General features: G+C 43.3%; 1 protein-coding gene and 1 non-coding gene across 3 annotated transcripts; both read right to left on the bottom strand.

The window, feature by feature from the left end:
- Window positions 1-9,071: 9,071 nt before the first annotated feature.
- TPT1 (tumor protein, translationally-controlled 1) lies at window positions 9,072-13,115 on the bottom strand. 2 transcript variants are annotated; one of them, XR_004991093.2, is made up of 7 exons: window positions 12,953-13,115; window positions 12,628-12,701; window positions 11,900-12,090; window positions 11,234-11,339; window positions 10,416-10,532; window positions 9,265-9,433; window positions 9,072-9,178 (listed from the first exon to the last, which is right to left on the bottom strand). XR_004991093.2 is itself a non-coding variant. In XM_036456183.2 (6 exons), exons 1-6 carry the CDS (start codon window positions 12,978-12,980, stop codon window positions 9,431-9,433), a joined length of 519 nt encoding a protein of 172 aa, XP_036312076.1. In that variant the 5' UTR covers window positions 12,981-13,115; the 3' UTR covers window positions 9,072-9,430. The 2 variants fall into 2 exon arrangements, 1 of the variants encoding a protein (XP_036312076.1); XM_036456183.2 differs by having other exon boundaries at window positions 9,072-9,433.
- On the bottom strand, window positions 9,502-9,628 carry LOC118731046. The gene has a single exon (XR_004991748.1). It is a non-coding gene; the product is annotated as a small nucleolar RNA SNORA31 (small nucleolar RNA).
- Window positions 13,116-18,394: the final 5,279 nt, after the last annotated feature.

Here is an 18,394-nt window from a genome sequence, read left to right as displayed (position 1 = left end):
CATCAGGGATTGAACCCACAACCTTGGTGTATCCGGACAATGTTCTAGCCAACTGAGCTACCCAGTCAGGGCCTAAGCTTATTATTTATTCCAGCAGTAAATCCTACTGATTTGAAAGATTGACAAAATTCTTACTTTCAAAAATAATAGTAATGCAAAGACAAGGAATTCAATGATTTCAGTAAAGCAGAAGACAGGTGATGGTGGATGGGATGGTTGGAGGAATCCATAAACTCTAAAGTGGTGCTGAGAGGGCTTTTTAGAAGAAAGAAGAGCAAAGGGTCAGAGTCTGTGTCCCTGGCAGTGAGGGTGGATGGAAAGGAGAGGCAGGTAAGCTTAAACAAGTAGGTCAATGGCCCAGTTATGAAGGGCTTTGTACTGAAGTTCATTATGCATTTACATAGAAGGAAGTGGTCAGTTTCTTCCTTACACAAATAGCTTTCCATTTGCACCTTCCCAAATTCTATACCTACATACAAAATAGAAAGATTAAATGCACAGTGCCCAGCTGGCAATTTGGAAACATCCTCTTGATAAATAACCCTATTGAAATGGTAATTCCATCAAATGGGTCATTCCTGGGATGTGTGCTCAGGGAACTTAGCTATATCCTAGAAAGAAAAAAAAAAAATCTGTCTTCGTGCCCTGGCAGTGGCTCAGTTGGTTGAGTGTTGCCCCATGAACCAAAAGGTTGACCCTTTAATTCCTGGTCTGGGCACATGCCTAAGTTGTGGGCTTGACACAGCCTATCCCATCTCTCCCTTCCTCTCTCTCTAAAATCAATAAAGTCATATTTAAAAAAAAAAAACTGTATGGCAAAGTCTGGTACAGTGTGCTCAACCCCTAGGACCCTTCTCTTTCTTTTTAGAATCCACAGTTATTATCATATTTTTTCCTCTGCTCCAACCTGCCACCAATTACCAACCTCAATTTATGCATGTTTTTGGGACTGGCCACATAATTTGTGGGGCCCAGTGCAAAATGAAAATGAGCCCTCCTATTAGGAGTTCCAAGACAATGAAAGCAGAGCATTAAACCAAGTATGCAGCCCTTCCAGAGTGGGGCAACTGCACAGCTTGCAAGCCCCTGAGGCTGGCATGGTGTGCCACAGAAGGGGAGGGAACAAGGACGGGTGTGTGTGTGGGTGTGGGTGTGTGTGTGTGTGTGTGTGGTACAGAGTAAATTCAAGTGAGTATGTGCAGCCTGGGTAAGGGAGTAGAAAGAGGCTGCAGATACAGGCAACCTGAGGGGTTAGAAGAGAATATTTTGCAAAATAATCACAGGATATTGATAGGGGAAGCTAAGCAGTCATTGGAAGGAGTCTTGCACAACTCTCACATCCCATAAACCACAGGTTTAGTAACTGCCTCCCCAACTTTGCTCTTGTGATGCTGAAATCTCTACTGCTCTCACACTCACACCCAGTCCTCCTCCTCATCTGTGGAGCAGAGCAGAACAGGTTGCACACTACTTAACCACTTTCCAAAAGCTTAGTCACTTCTGCTTTTAATAGAGAGCAGCAGTTGGTATTTACTGTCCTGCTGATACTATGGCGCCCACTGAGGGTGCTGACACCCAGCCCACTCCATCAACGTGGATTCCTCCCAGGTTAATACGATGGAGGCAGCTTGGGCAGCATGGAGTGATGGCCAGACACACTACCCTGTTTCCCCGAAAACAAGACAGTGTCTTATATTAATTTTTGCTCCCAAATATGCGCTAGGTCTTATTTTCAGGGGATGTCTTATTTTTCCATGAAGAAGAATACGGTACACATTTATTGTTAAATGAAAATAAAGGAAATTTATTACCTGTATACAGTACGGTAGTACAGTAGTTGTCAACACAAACCAGACAAACTGTGAATCCTACAGTATCAAGAATTTACTCATTTATTCAGTGACAATCATGTCATCATCTTCTGGAACATCATCATAACAATCCAATTTCTGAATTTCCTGGTGAATTTCTTATGACTCCATTTCTTTCAGAATCAGTGGACCAAATCTCTCATGTTTAGCCTGGGGGGCCTTATTTTCGGGGGGATGCCTTATATTTCACTCAGAAGGAAACCTGTAAGTAGGTTTTATTTTCAGAGAATGTCTTATTTTTGGGGAAACACGGTAGCAGTGCGCCACACCTAGAGAGCTGAGTTACTTAGCTTCCCATTTGATACTCGCCAGCTGCTGATAATCATTTTCCCACCTCAGTGAGGTAGTCTCAGGAGCTATTTTTTTTTTAAATTATCTTTGGTCTTTGGACTCTTATTTAATGTACACACAGTCTTTCTTTCTTTTTTTTTTTTTAATATATTTTATTGAGTTTTTACAGAGAGGAAAAGAGAGGGATAGAGAGTTAGAAACATCGATGAGAGAGAAACATTGATCAGCTGCCTCTTTGCACAACCCCTACTGGGGATGTGCCCTCAACCAAGGCACATGCCCTTGACCGGAATCTAACCTGGGGCCTTTCAGTCCGCAGGCCGACACTCTATCCACTGAACCAAACCGGTCTTGGCATAGGAGTAATTTTTAACAAATGTATTTTTATTGACTTCAGAGAGAAACATCAATGATGAAAATCATTGATTGGCTGCCTCCTGCATGCCTCCTACTGGGGATCGAGCTCGAAACCCAAGCATGTGCCCTTGACCAGAATTGAACCCAGGACTCTTCAGTTTGCAGGCTGGTGCTCTACCCACTGAGCCAAACCAGCTAGGGAAAGAGGTATATTTTAATTTCATGTGCAGTAATATTCCCCCTTTCACTTGCCAGTTTTCCCTTCCAGATTGAATAATAGTTTGGGAATTTGACTTAAATGACTGATTGGCATTTGAGGGAGACATCCAAATTCATGTACTCAGGAAACAAATTGCATGTGTGGAGCTTCAAAACCAGTCACACCATGATGTGCCTTTTTGGTATGTGGATTGAGGTAAAAGCAACTTTAGCTGTGGGCTCAAGAGAAACTTCTGGCCGGGCCAATACTGCTCAATGGTTGAGCGTTGACCCATGAACTAAGAGGTCCCTGTTCCATTCCAGGTCAGAGCACATGCTTGGGTTGCAGGTTTGTTTCTCAGTAGGGGGTGTGCAGGAGGCGGTCAACTAATAATGTTTCTCTCTCATCAATGTTGCTTTATTTTTTTAAAAAAAATTTTAATTGATTTCAGAGAGGAAGGGAGAGGGAGAGATAAAAACATCGATGATGAGAAAGAATCATTGATCAGCTGCATCCTACACACCCCCTACTGGGGTTTGAGCCAACATCTCAGGCATGTGCCCTTGACTGGAATTAAATCTGGGACCCTTCAGTCTGATGGCTGATGCTCTACCCACTGAGCCAAACTGGTTTCAGCAATAAAAATTTTTTTAAAATATTTTATTGTTTTTTTGCAGAGAGGAAGAGAGTGGGATAGAGAGTCAGAAACATCAATGAGAGAGAATCATCGATCAGCCGCCTCCTGCACACCCCCACTGGGGATGTGCCAGCAACCAAGGTACATGCCCTCGACCGGAATGGAACCTGGGACCTTTCAGTCCACAGGCCAACCCTCTATCCACTGAGCCAAACCGGTTTCAGCTAAAAATATTTAATGCTGTACTTTTTGTTACAATTTTTTTAAAATCATCACCCAAGAAATGTATTGATTTTAGAAGCTCTTTTTATTTGTTTTGTTAATCTTCATTCAAGGATATTTTTTCATTTATTTTTAGAGAGAGTGGGAGGGAGGGGAGAGACACACACAGAGAAAAAAATTGATGTGAGAGCTCACACATTAACCAGGGCCAGGAATTGATCTTGCAACCAAGGTACATGCCCTTAACTGGAATCAAACCTTGGACCCTTAGTCCATGGGCCACTCCTCTATCCACTATTCCAAACAGGCTAGGGCAAAAATGCTGTGCTCTTTTTCCTTTTAAATATATTTTTATTGATTTCAGATAGGAAGGAAGAAGGAGAGATAGAAACATCAATGAGAGAATCATTGATTGGCTGCCTCCTGCACACTCCCTACTGAGGATTAAGCTCACAACTGGGCATGTCCCATAACGAGGAATGGAACCATGACTTCATAGGTCGACATTCAACCACTGAGCCACACCAGCTGGGCAAAAAAAATGCTGTACTCTTAACTAACAATTGTGGTTTGTGTCTGTCCACTCCTAGTCAGAGGACACTGGAGTGAAAGGACACCTGATATTGGAATTCTCATCTCTCCACTTGTAAATTAACTCATACATGTAAAAACCTTTATAGGGCATACTCTGTGTCTCAGTGTTCTACCTCAAAACTCAGAAAAGAGCTCTAGCACAAACACAGGGAGATATCAGGTGTATGGGATGGGGTGTAAGTCATTGAGGGAAACACTGAACAAGTAGTTACTTTGTCAAGAATCTTCCTCTAGGCTCACAATTGACATACCCTCCCTGAATTAAATGGACAGCCACTTGAGGTTCTCATGGCCCCGTGTATGAGAAACTTCAGTGGGGTGAATATAAACTGTCAGCATTAATTTTTTTTTACCTGTAAGCCCCAAGTTTAAATATTTTATTTGTTGGAATGGCTGTCATAGAACTAATAGATATATAGCATCTTTATTTATTTATGTATAATATGTTAAACACTTTAGTCAAGGACTTTTCCTCTGGAAAAATGGAATATTATGTTACTAAAATAACTAAATATCCAAGTAAGTAGCCCACATTTTTATGTAGCATCAAAACTGTTTTTTTCACCCTGGCCAGGTAGCTCAATTGGTTAGACTGTTGTCCCAATATGCTAAGGTTGCGGGTTCAATTCCCAGTCAGGGCACATACAAGAATCAACCAATGAATGCATAAGTAAGTGGAACAAATTTCTCTCTAAATAAATAAATAAATAAATAAATAAATAAATAAATAAATAAAAATAAACTTTTTCAATCCAGTGATTTCGAAGTAGGGTCCATAGATAGCTCGAGAATCATAAATATATACAAAACCATCAAATTGGGCTCTCAGTTCTTATGGGCAGGCTCTGTAAACATGTGCTAATTGCTAAAAGGTGAAGCTTTTTTTCAGAAATAGGTTTGTAGCTGAAACCGGTTTGGCTCAGTGGATAGAGCGTCGGCTTGGGGACTGAAAGGTCCTGGATTCGATTCCGGTCAAGGGCATGTACTTTGGTTGCGGGCACATCCCCAGTGGGGGGTGTGCAAGAGGCAACTGATCGATGACTCTCTCTCATCGATGTTTCTAACTCTCTACCTCTCTCCCTTCTTCTCTGTAAAAGATCAATAAAATATATTTTTTTTAAAAAGTAGGTTTGTAGCCCACCCGTGGGCCATTAGCCATACTTGTATCATATAGTTAAATATTGTGTAGCAGTAACCTAAGTGCAAATTTGGTCACTAAGATGTGGTCTTTATGAATTCAAATTCTCCTGGTTTGAATTCCATTTTACTGAATATTCTGCTAGCCAAGGTCATGCACATGCATACAGATGCTCAGATTAAAGATGCTATTATAAGGTTTTTTTTCAAGTTGGTTGAGGCTTTTGCTGCTTCTTGCAATTTTACCATTATTTTCATCGTTAGCAGTTGGTTAACCCTGTGGGTCAGATGACAAATTCACAAACAGTTACTGGTGATATAAATAGACCTTAAGAAAAATGTGATTCAGATGAGTCATCACACACCTATTGCTGAAGCAGATGCACATTAATAAAAAATACTTGCATACCCTGGATGTTTTGGCTCAATGGATAGAGTGTCAGCCTGTGGACTGAAGGGTCCCGGGTTCGATTCCAGTCAAGGGCACATGCCTGGGTTGTGGGTTCCATCCCCAATGGAGGGCATGCAGGAGGCAATTTATCAATGATTCTCTCATCATTGATGTTCCTATCCCTCTCTCCCTTCCTCTGTGAAGTCAATAAAAAAATATATTTTTTAAAAAGTACTTGCATTATGACAGTTTGTGGCCAATATGCTGCTACCTGTGAATTTGCTGTTCTCTTGAGCATATTTTAATCAGGCTTTCTTTCCTACTAAACATTTTTTTTTTTTTTTAAAGTTTACCACCTTACTTTACCAGTTCAAACAGGTAACCTTGATTGCTTCTCCCTTCCTAAAACACTTTGTCCACTAGATTTCCAGAAGGCCTCTCTCTTGGTTTTCCTACCTCAGGGGCAGTACCTTCTCAATCACCTTTGCTGGTTCATCATACTGACCAACCTTTAAGTAGGAGGGCCGAGAATATCCCTTCTCTAGGTAATCTCACCCAGTGTCCTGGCTTCAAGAGTCGTGTATTGCAGTCTTCAGTATCTCAAGGCCTCTAGCTTAGCCCTCTCATGACAAATACATCTGCTTACTCAGTTCATTTGCATAAAGAATCTGGCCTCTGCCCCGGCTCATGACGACCAGTGGTTAGCGCATCTGCTCATGCATGGAAGGGTTACAGGTTCAATTCCTGGCCTCAGTCAATATATGGACAGGAGGCAACCAATTGAAGTCTTTCTCACATCTCTTCTCTCCCCCCCCCCCCGCCCCCCCTTTCCCTTCCACGCTTTCTAAAAACAAATGGGAAAAATATCTTCGGGTAAGGATTAACAACAAAAAGGATCAGGCGCCTTGCCCTGGCCAGTGTGGGTCAGGTGGTTGGGCATCATCCCATACAAAAGGATGTTGGTTCCATTCCTGGTCAGGACACAGGTTGTAGGTTCGATTCCTGGCAAGAGGCGGCCCATGGATGTCCCACTCTCACATTGGTATTTCCCTTTCTCTAAAAACCAATGTTCTTTAAAATACACTCTAGGTTTCTCATCCCCATCCAAATGTTTATCTTCTTCCGGGTGCTCTCCCTCCTCATTCAACACATGGGAATATTCTGTTCTCCTTAATTTCCAAGGACTTCCACAACTACCACTGCAGAGGAAACTATTAGCACCTCACCTAAAAATCTTGCCTGGCTGGCATGGTTCAGTGGTTCAGCGTTGACCTACGAAACAGGTCACGATTCAATTCCTGGTCAGGGCACATGCCCAGGTTGTGGGCTCAATCTCTAGTGTGGGGTGTGCAGGAGGCAGCTGATCAATGATTCTCATCATTGATGTTTCTCTCTCCACCCCTCTGATCAATAAAAATGTATTTAAAAGATATATATATTGTGTGTATATATATATATATATATATATATATATATATATATATATATAGTCTTGATATACCCTTGTTTTCTGCTTTTACCTACTACTCAGCAGCCATAAAATGGTCTTTCAGGTCAGATCATGTCACCCTTCTTCTCAAAGCCATGTCTGTGGCTTTCCTGCATCATCTGATTTCTTTCCCTGACTACTCACTTCTCTGTAACTCTTCTTCTGCCCCCTTATGTCCAACAAACTGGCCACCTTATCCCCAGAACATGTCAAACACACTCCACTTCAGATTACATTTGCTATTTACCTGGAATGCTTGCCCTCAAGTGTATTACAAAGGATTTCCTAGACAACTGTAAAAACCAGTCCTTTCTCCATACACTAACAGCCTATCCCCAAACATCACTAGCAACATCCCTGTACTACATATCAATGAGAAAATAACCTTCTAATGTATACAAAGTGCACACGACTGAGAATAGCCTTCTCAGCCAACTACCTGAATTCTTCACTTCCTACCCAGTCTTTGCATTGCTGTTCTTGTCTTTCCACTTTTCCATAGCTAGCTGTTGACACCAGACCTCTACTAAAGTTGTCATCTTTGACCACTAGGGGGCAGACCTGAAATTTCTCTCTCCACTAGTGTTTCAGAGTGGCGCCCTCATCCAGTGTCACTTGCTACATTTTAATGTCAGAAATCAACCAGTTGCCAGTTATTTGGTTTGCTTCATTACCAGTAGGCCTTGTCAATCCAATTAACATATCTCAAATTGTGATCCACACACACTTCTTTGATGCCACCAGGGCAAATTTGATTGCCAAATCACTGGATTTTAGGCTTAAAAAAAAAAAAAAAAAAAAAAAACACACACACACAACACTGGCTCAGGTTGTTTTAACCTAAGGAAAAGGTGTAGGGCAGTGATCCACAAACCACAGCTCCTGAGTCACATGCGACTTTCACAAAACATCATGTGCAGCCACACATGTACAGTGTAATAGAAACTTCAAGGCCCACAGGCAGAAGTCGGTTTTCGGCCTGGGCAAGTCTGTGAAGTGGCGTTAGCACACACAAGGGGCCAAAGAGCTGCAGTTTGCCTGCCACCGATGTAGGGGAATTTTCCAGCTTCTCCTGAACTTACATTTTCCTTTGGAGTAAAACAGACTAATTGTTGACAAAGTAACTCCTGAACTGTAAAAACTGCATGCTTTTTCATCTATTCCCCCATTCAACCATGGAGACCATAATCAAAAAGTGTAAGAGCCTTTCTTCCTCCATCTGCACTGCAACCTTAACAGAGTTAACTGCTCCAGATCAGATGCATTTTTATCCCAAACCCACAGCCTGGTCAAGTTCCTTTTTCCTCTACTCATCAGCCAACCCACATCCCACCTATAACCCCACCTTTAAAAGTAGGGGCCAGCAAACCTTTCCTGCCAATAGTCACATAGGTCTGCCACCCATCTTTGCTCTTGCAGTGCCCAAAGCAAATCTATAAACAAGTGATTATGGCAATGTCCTGATAAAGCTGAACAGCAAATTAGACCTCATCTATCTAATAAAAAGCCAGTGGCCAGAATGACCTGTCACCAGGAGATGCATGGGCCTCTAGTATCCTATAAGCTATACTGACTTTTCCCATTTACAAACAGCCACCTTAAAGTCACACAAAATTTGCCAACCCCATTTCATGAAATCTTACAATTCCAGAGACCTAGATTTCTACAGAACTTGGTTCTAACTTGACATGATAAATAAGCTCAGACAATACTTTGCTTCCGGCTGTATTAGTCTCTTTATTCTTTAGGTAATCTCTTCCAGTTAACTACTTCTGTTTGTAGGTGATGAAATGTCTAAGGAATCCACTTCAAATGTTGGCTCTGCTGTGAGCATGGTCTCTCCCTTTACTGTAACTCAGAATTAAGACTTTTGATTCTTGGGATTTTTCCTCCAGTCTCAGAAGCAGTTTCCACTGTAGAAGTTATCTGAAGACAGTCTATACGCTTTATAGTAGTGGTCTACAACCAGGCTCTAGCTTCTCCAGGAACACTACACAGGATAGATTTTAAAATGTATTAAACTAAGAAGCATTCTCTCAAATGAATTTAAATGCATTTTATTTTTAGACAACCTACATGACATGTTTCTTTCTTAAAAACAATGCCTCCGCTCCAAATGAATCAAGGTCAAAATAAACGAAGAGCTCAAGATGACATCAGTCCCATCTGTCCTAGGCTTGGTGTGGATGAAAAGCAGCAGCCAGTTACGGTGACAGGTGATAGAGCCAAACTGCCCAATTTGTTACTGCGAAAACAAGAGAAATTGTATTAGCACCTTTCCCAATAGGAAAGCACTTAACATTTCTAGGCTGCAAATGTAGTCCCTTATTCAATCTGGGCCGCCACAAAGACAGACAGAAAGCGCAGGGATACTTTTCTTTCGCATCCCAGTGCAAACCATAAGAACAACAGGTTGTTCAAGGTCTATCAGTGGATGCAGAACCATCCTTAGCAAATCAGAAGTAGCAGTTTTCAGAAAGTACACATTTTTAATAAAGTCCCGCACACACTTACCTTCAAACCCTCAGATAATCTGAGTAATTCCTGCGGCCAGTCTGCTCTAAGATGCTGTCTTATTGCTTCTAAACTTGTTTAATATAGCTTTAACTTCACCTTGTTCCTAATTTACAAGGTGAAGATAATCATAACAATGCCTTCACTTCTGTATTACTCCAGTAGCTCCTGGGCATAGCATTCTTTTCATTTTATTAAAGCAATTTGCGTATCAGAATTTACTGAACGCTAGTAACATCAATACTTTCAATGATTAACAGCCAATTATCTCAGCAAACTCCAATTAAAAGAATTTCGATATATTTTCTTTAGATGACAAAGATTCCACACCATAAAATTCTTTTATATGAAGCCCTCTTTAAATCCCTGGAGAGAGAGACATGTCCCCACATTTTAAAAGGACTACCCGGTTTGGCTCCATGGCTAGAGCCCCCGGCAGGGTCCGGGTTTGATTTTGGTGCATCTATGGGTGGCAACCAATCGAACTGTCTCCCTTCACTCAGATGTTGTCTTTCCCACTCCTTTTCACTCTAAAAAATCAATGAAAAAATATCCTTGGGTGAGGACTAAACAAAATAAATAAAAATAAAGAAATTTGGTGTTAAAAATAAAGGACTGCTACAGACTGCACTCTAACTCAGTAACATGAAATAGGAATCACAGCTAAAATGTCTCCATTTTTACATAATTTTGACCCACTTCTGTATACTTACACATTTTTCCATTTCTAAACCATCTTTAAAGAAAATCATATATGGGGTCACACCATCCTCACGGTAGTCCAGCAGAGCAACCATGCCATCTGGATTCATGTTTTCACCAATAAAGAACTTAGGAAGCAAAAACAAACATCTAGTTAGACCATTATATACAGATGTGCCTTATCAAAACAAACTGAAATGACCCACACCAACATGATTTGAGAAGGTCAGCAGACAGGTTCTGATGCCTATGAAGAAAATGCTCACTAATCAAACATTGGTCACCTGACTAAAGCACTAATACAGAGAAATACAGGAATACTCAAGGTTTCCTAGAAACTTACTCTCACATTACTTTATATTTATGAACATACAAATCTCAAACCCTGTAAGCCTGTGTACAAAGTCAAGGACAAGACCATAATGCTGTGAATGAGAAAGCTCATCATATGGTGAAAGACTCTTATGGTCAATGTGAATGTGTCCAAGACAGAAATATCAACCAGACTGTTAAGTCTTAGAAGTCACTGAAGTTCCCCAATACAGACAAAACTCCAGTTGCAATGAAACACGCCGAATTTTAAAGGGAACACTGGAAGGTCACCTAGGAGGTTAATAAAACAACTTATGAAAGAAATAATAAATGCCATCTAGGTAGGAATGAGATTCTGTAATCAGAAGACAAGATCTGGAAACACACTTGGGGAACAGGGAAAGCTTCTTTCTACAGCCTGTACTATTGGAATTGAATCTATGAAGTACTCAAACTGCTCAAAAGCCCACAAGTTAACTACAAAGACTTGCACCAAATATTTAAGGCATCAATTTACCTGGTAGTTTTTGAAATTGGCAAGGATGTGCTTGATTTGTTCTGCAGCCCCTGTCATAAAAGGCTTTACTCTTTCTGGTCTCTGTTCTTCAAGCTTCCCTTTGATTCTAAAACAATATTTCATTAATAGGTTAAAGTACTGACTTCTGAGCAAAATAACTTAAGTAAATCCCAAAGAAAAACAAAAGCACTGAGAACAGTAAAATAACTAGTTCACTGGACATATCACAACAGTACTATTCTAAAAGGCTAAAAGCATACCACTTGCTTTAGTATGCTCAGTTAGTTTACTTATATGGGAAGCCACCAATAACACCTCTTGCCAACCAGTTTCTCTCTTCTTCCTTCCTCCCTCTCTGAGGATTAACAAAAAAAGTAATACCACCTCACACCTATAAGTATGCCTGCTGCTGAAGAATCTCAAATTTAGCCAATCCATGCCCTGCCAGTGTGGCTCAGTGGCTGAGCATCCACCTAAGGACCTCTGGTTTAATGCCCAGGTTGCCTGCTCCACCCCCAGTAGTGGCTGTGAAGACAACCAATCAATGATTCTCTCTCATCGTTAATGTTTCTCTTTCTCCCTGAAATCAATAAAAAAATGTATTTATCCCCACCTCTAAATCTTGTAAGATTCCAGAGACTAGCTGGGAGTGCCAATACCACTTACGATTTCATGTAATCTTTGATGTACTTCTTGTAGGCTTCTTTTGTGAAGCTGGTTTCCTGCAAGTGATGGTTCATGACAATGTCAACGCCAGTGACTACTGTGCTTTCGGTCCCTTCGCCCTCAGGGCCTTCAGCGGAGGCATTTCCACCAATAAGCGAGTCATCAATGTTACCCTCTGTCCTACTGACCATCTGCACAAGAAATAATAGTTTGGTTTCAAAAGACATTCTTGATTGTAAACGCATCCAAAAAGTTTCATATGCCAGCAATTCATGTATCCATCACCCTCTCACCAGATGTTCTTGTTTCTTGCTGTTAATAACGAAGACATTTTTGGGGGAAATTTGTGACCCCTCCATTCCTGAAACACCTCAACTCAAGAACTTTGTTGGTTGGAATGAAAATGGGGTTATTACAACCAACTGCAAGTTTCTGTGGGTTCCCAAGTTGATGACCTAGCAAAGGGCAAGCACTCCAGGGCTTGGTGATCCCAAACCGCAGACAACCTGCCCCGACCAGGCCGCGGGGAGGATGGGCGCCCAGGCGGCGTTACCTATTTCTATTTCCAGACTCAGCTCCGCCTCCGCTTTTCTAGAAAAACCCGGGCCCGGAAAGAGTCTCCTCCGCCAGGAGGCAGAGAGGAGAATTGCACAATCTCGGGCGGGGGAGCGGCGGAAACCCGAGCTTGCCCAGCCTCGCCTCCCGGCAGCCGCGGCCCGACTACTCACCTTCCCCTCTACCTCCAGGCACAGCCCGTCTGCGATCTCCCGGATCTTGTAGATGTCGGAGAACATCTCATCGTCTGCTCGGACACACAAACCCGCCGTCACGATGCGCCCGGGGGCCCGGCGCCGGCGCCATTTCCCGCGCTGGCGGTCCGCACGCGGTCCGCACCCTCCCGGGCGCCCCAGACCCGGCGCGCGCCCCGGGCACCGGCCCTCCCCGCCCCAGGGAGGCCGCCGGCGGCCACTAGGCCCCGGACGGCGCGGCTCCCGCTCCCCCACCCGCGCCCCCGCCCCTGCGCGGCAGCGGGGGGAAGCAAGCAGGACTCACGGCTGATGAGGTCCCGGTAGATGATCATGATGGCGGCTGGGAGGAGACGGCGGCGCTGCCTTGGGCAGGAGCACGGAGCTCGGCGCGAGCGCGGTGCAGCCGGAGCGGCGCTCGGGGGGAGGGAGGAGCGGGCGGAAAAGGCCGACTCAGCCGCTCCCCAACCTCATATAGAGGGCAAGTCCCCCTACGTCATCGCCCGCTGCGCCCCCGGAAGCGCCGGAAGCGGTGACGTGGCACGCAGAGCGGCGTGGGGCGGGGCCACGGCGGGGCCGAGGTGGGGAGGGAGGCGGGAGGCGAGCATCCGGGGACTTGGCCTGGGGACGCAGTGCGGCGCCCAGCGGCTCTGGGGCGGAAGTGGTGAAGGGAGGGGTGGGGAGCGCCGGGGGGGGGGGGGCAGTAAGGAGGGGGAACCGGAGGAACGCGGGGAACTGGGGCCGCCCCTGGGTGGGGCTCAGAGGACGTCTCTCAAGCTCCGCCCCGCGCGGCTCCCTCCGTTTTGTCAGGTTTCCAGGTACCTGCTGGCCCCGCTCTGTAGAAGGGGAACTTGTCGTGGTCCGAGGGTCGGGTCCGTGAGGCCTGGGGAGACCACGAGGCCGTCCTCGAGTTTGAGGGGGGCAGGGTGGGGCTTTTGACCGGGCTTCGGACCGCCGCGGGCTTCGGGGAGCGTCTGAGCGTTGGGCCCGGGGCCCTGCCGGTCCAGGTAGTGCGAGTCCCTCCCTGGGAGTAACGGGGGGAGGGAGGGTGGAGTGGAGGAGGGTCAGGGTCTTTGGAAACCAGGGAGGAGGGTGTCAGGGGAGTTTTCACAGTTTGAAAGCTGGCGGGTTCCTAAGGCAGGCAAGGTAGAGCCCTTTCCGTTCTGGAATCGGTCTTGAGTTACATCCTTTACTGAGAGAAGAGCACGTTGTCTCTGGAGATGAAGTTGAAATTATATCCCAGGTCCAGAGGGTTAAACACAAAGATAGGGAGTTTCCCAGCTGCCCAAGAGTTACTTGGACTTTAGACCCAGACACTGGCTGCCAAAAACCCGAACTTCCCTGCTGGGGGGCTCAAGCCTGTATGAAACCTGAGAGCTCTTCCACTCCAAATGTCTTTATGCTCTTCTCTCTGGTTTTCTGTTCAATTAAAAATATTGTTTCATATTTCACAAAGACAGCCACGTTGAAAACTACTGAGGTTAGAGGCAAAGCACAGAGGTCCTTGAAATATGGTAGCAATCATACTTGGGTAAAAACTGCTGTTTGAATTTTAACCCTGCTATCTGACTTCAACCTTCGATTACTTGCTTAAACTATAGGGTAGTTACAGGAGATTGATTTCCACTGACTCAATAGCTTCAGGGGTAGAAACTATAGATAACCTTTAGAGATTAACCGCTGAGTTCTGCTTCTGTATTATTGGCAAAATAGGGCCACATTCCAATGTTCCCAGCCTTTAGAATTTAGAACAAAGAAAAATTCCTGTGGTTTGAACCTTTAAAAAAGACTGGAACTGTGTGGTCGTGTGGACTCCACCTGCTTGTGGTACTCTCGCTGCCGTCCTGGCCAGTTTTTCAATAAATACTTGCCTGCTTTTTTTAATCATTAGCCTCCGGAGGTCTTATTTTGAACCCAGGGTTGGACCCCACAACAGTCCTGATTGTGAACAAGTTAAATCTAGTCTCAATCTCAGAAAAGTTTATTCTAGTAAGTCAAAGAATCAGGCCATTATAACCAAGTATTTTTCCTAAATCCAATTAATAAAGCATTTTACAAAGAGAGAGTAACTCTGTGAAGATGTAGGGCCCAGGACAGAGCCATTGTTGCCTGAAAGGGGACCTGGCCAGAGCAGGTCTGCCAAGGCCCAGCCTGGAGGTGTGGGGGTTCTAGACTTTCACAGTAGGAGTCCAGGTGAATTTGGGGGACGTTTATGAAAGCTGGGGACAGTGAAACAAGAGAGGGCTGGGAAATAGGCCTTGGCTGGACTGCTTTGCTCAGAAGCCAGAGAAAAGGCCGGTGGGGGACAGGGCCAGGATGGACTAGCGTTGACCTTGTGGGGTCCCTTGGAGTTTAGGAGATGCATGCCTGTGGGAGAGGTGCAGGTGTGTGCTGGGCCTTCGTTTTGTGGAGTTTTAAAGGCGGGGTGTTTAGGGGAAGATCTCAGTAGAATACAAGTATTCAGGTTTTATGCTGATGCACCAAAATGAGGTTTATTCTCTTAAAGTCCTCTGTCCTTGGGTGTGGTCAGCAAATGGCACTAATTGGATTTCTGTTTAGTAGGGCAATTTAAGCTATTTATCCTCTGATGGGGAGAAGTGAAAACCACATACTCCAGTCTTCCTGGTTTAGGGATTTACTAGGTGACTGCAAACTGCTGTTTATTGGTCTCAGTTTCCCTATTCCCTAACTTCTCAAATGAGATAATGATAATGAACCACGTAAACTGATGAACAAAAACAGACCCAGAGAAGGAGAAGCAGGGATCAGACTCTCAAATCTCAGAGGGAAAGTATGGGAGGGTGGGGGTAAGGGGGAGAGATCAACCAAAGGACTTGTGTGCATGCATATGGGTCATGGACAACGGGGGGGGTGGGGTGGGGTGGGGGGGGTGGTGCATATGTGGGGAAGGGTTTGGGATGGGAATAGGGGGATGAGGACGATTATGTGATATCATAATTTAAAAAAATTTTTTTTAATGAGATAATGGAGGAATCAAAATGGAAAAGAGCCAGGCAATGGGAACACCTTCCCCCACCCCAAGATGGGCCCCTGGGCTGCACTGGGTAACTGAGAGGAAGCAAAAATGGGTTGAAGAGGTTCTGAAAAGTGGACATCTTCTGACAGATGGTCCATGGAGGATCTCTCAAAGCTCTTGATTTTTTTTTCTTTTGTGGGATGTGTAAATGGAACAAATTATTATCCCAGGCATAGCACAATTTATTTTCCTCAGCTTTAACATTTCATATTTAGAAATATTCCCCCATAAGTACCCTCAACTATTTACTCCCTCTACTCCTCTCCAGTTTTATGTCCAGTTAAAAATGTTTCTTCAGGTTTTTATAAAAATAGCCACAGTGAAAAAAAGTACTGACGTGAGAGTCAACACACCCTAGATTGAAATAATGACTTTATCTACTACTCCTGTGACATTAACAAAGTCAGCCTCTCTAAGCCTAAGTATAAAATGTAATGTTTGTGAGTTAGAAGAGTTTGGGAAGTTAAGATGATGAAAAAATGCCTAACATCCTCAATAGTTTATTAATAAATATTGGATCACTTTGTATGCATAATTCTTCCCAATTTTTATTACTTTTTAAAGTATTCTTGAGCCCCGGCCAGGTAGCTCAACTGGTTAGAACGTTGTTCCAATATGCCAACATTGCAGGTTTCATCCCCGGTCAGTGCACATATAAGAATCAACCAATGAATGAACAAGTAGAACCATAAATCACTGTTTCTCTCTCTTCCTCTCTCTCTAAAATCAAATAGGTAAAAGTTAAAGTATTCCTGCCCTAACCAGTTTGGCTCAGTGGATAGAGCATGGGCCTATGGACTCAAGGGTCCCAGGTTCGATTCCGGTCAAGGGCCATGTACCTTGGTTGCTGGCACATACTCTGTAGGGTGTGTGCAGGAGGCAGCTGATCGATGTTTCTAACTCTATCCCTCTTCCTTCCTCTCTGTAAAAAAATTAATTAATTAATTATTGTAAATAAATAAAATGTTTTAAAGTATTCCTGAAACTATTCCATTAATCCTCTATGTTATTTGTTAGATTGTGGGGGTTTAGTTGATGTATGTTGTACTATTTAATTACAACACTAATAGTAGATCACTGAAAGAATTCAGCTTGGTCCTTATGACATTTCTAATCTCAGATTCATATTTGATAGCTCATGACAATTCAGTGACTACACATTCTGAAACCTAAAATCTTAGGAAAATATTTGAATAACATTTTATTCCTTACAAAGCAATGATTTCTAGCAAATTCTGAGATTGCCCTAAATTTTGCAGCTGCATATGACTTGGTATTTCTTGCAATTAAAGAAATTCCAAAGACAGTGTCTTCTAGCCCCTTCCACACAAATCCTTACATGAGAAAAGAACTTTAGTAGGACTTGCCATTTGTTCAGTTAGGGATTGTTACAATGGCTTAACCACATTAAGGTTTATTTTCTTTTAGTAAGAAAATTCAAAGGTATGTAGTCCAGACTGAAGCTATGAAGCCATGGTGGCTTCATGGGATAGAAATCAGGGATCTTCCTTTCTTTTCTAGCATCCATATGGTCTTCAACAAATGCTGGAATTCCAGCCATCACGTCGACCTTGCAGGCAGCAGGCAGCCACAACCGGGAAAAGACCAAAGGGCACATTCTAGCTGTGTGTTTTCCTTCTGTGGAGCTCTTCCAGAACCCCCACTGAACAATTACAAAAGGATGCATCTTGCCCAGCCTCTGTGGATCAGTGGTTGAGCTTCTGACCTATGAACCAGGAGGTCATGGTTCCATTCCCACAGCCTCAGTTGAATGAATGGATGAAATTGTTAGGACAAAGGTTTTAAAGCTCTTCTTGCTAACTGTTAAAATGTAGCACAGTATTTTGCAGAAGCTGCTGTAAACGGGAGGAGCTTGAGAAGAACGCAACCAGTAAGCGTAGTCAACTTCAAAGAAGAAATCAGTGTGTAGTTAATCAAGTAGTATATATAGTATAAGGGCTAAGCCTTCCTTCCTGGAGACAGAGCTTTGGATGTGAATCCGTCTCCTTTACTTGCTGCAAGTAAGTAAAACCTCCTAATAACTGTCATGTCTGGTTCTTGACTAGAACACCTTAAGGAGAACATCCCTTGTGTTCTGTAATCAATGTATAAATACATTTTTCATCCATCATATAGATGAATGGATGAATATTAGAGTAATTTTCATATATTTTTAAATCTTCCAGATTATTAACTTGTTGGGAGGCTTTCTCCATGACCCCTGCTTTCCTGATATATCCTTTCTCAAAAATCAGTCATGGAATGCAGCTCATATTAGGAACCCAATTCAATTTTAGAATATCAAAATTTTGAAAGAAATTTAAATTTCTTTACAAGAATAAAGCAAGGAACAGAATAGTAAAAATAGTGTCAGTATCCCTTTTAGGAAAAGAATATACATATGTTTGCATATATGTACAGTTTTTTTTTAGGAGTTTTATGATGCATTATTTGTTAGGGTTTGGCTGAGTGAAGAGATAGATGCAGAGGAAGGAGTTTATTTTACTTTCCACCGAGGAAAAGGACCAAATATTGCTAATGAATAGGCCCCTTAGCAACAAGGAACAAATAGGGGCCTCCCCTTTTAAGACCTGGTTGTTGCTAAGTGACAAGGAAGGGAAGAGGATTTGGGGCTGAAAGTGGGCAGACATTAGGGGGTTTTCTTGAAAATATAGTGTTTGCTTTTTCAGGATACAGACCTGCAGATGTCTA

The sequence above is a fragment of the Pipistrellus kuhlii genome, unplaced genomic scaffold, assembly GCF_014108245.1.
Source record: "Pipistrellus kuhlii isolate mPipKuh1 unplaced genomic scaffold, mPipKuh1.p scaffold_m20_p_3, whole genome shotgun sequence".
Lineage (NCBI taxonomy): Eukaryota > Metazoa > Chordata > Mammalia > Chiroptera > Vespertilionidae > Pipistrellus > Pipistrellus kuhlii.
This window is presented reverse-complemented; position numbering and strand designations above follow the sequence as displayed.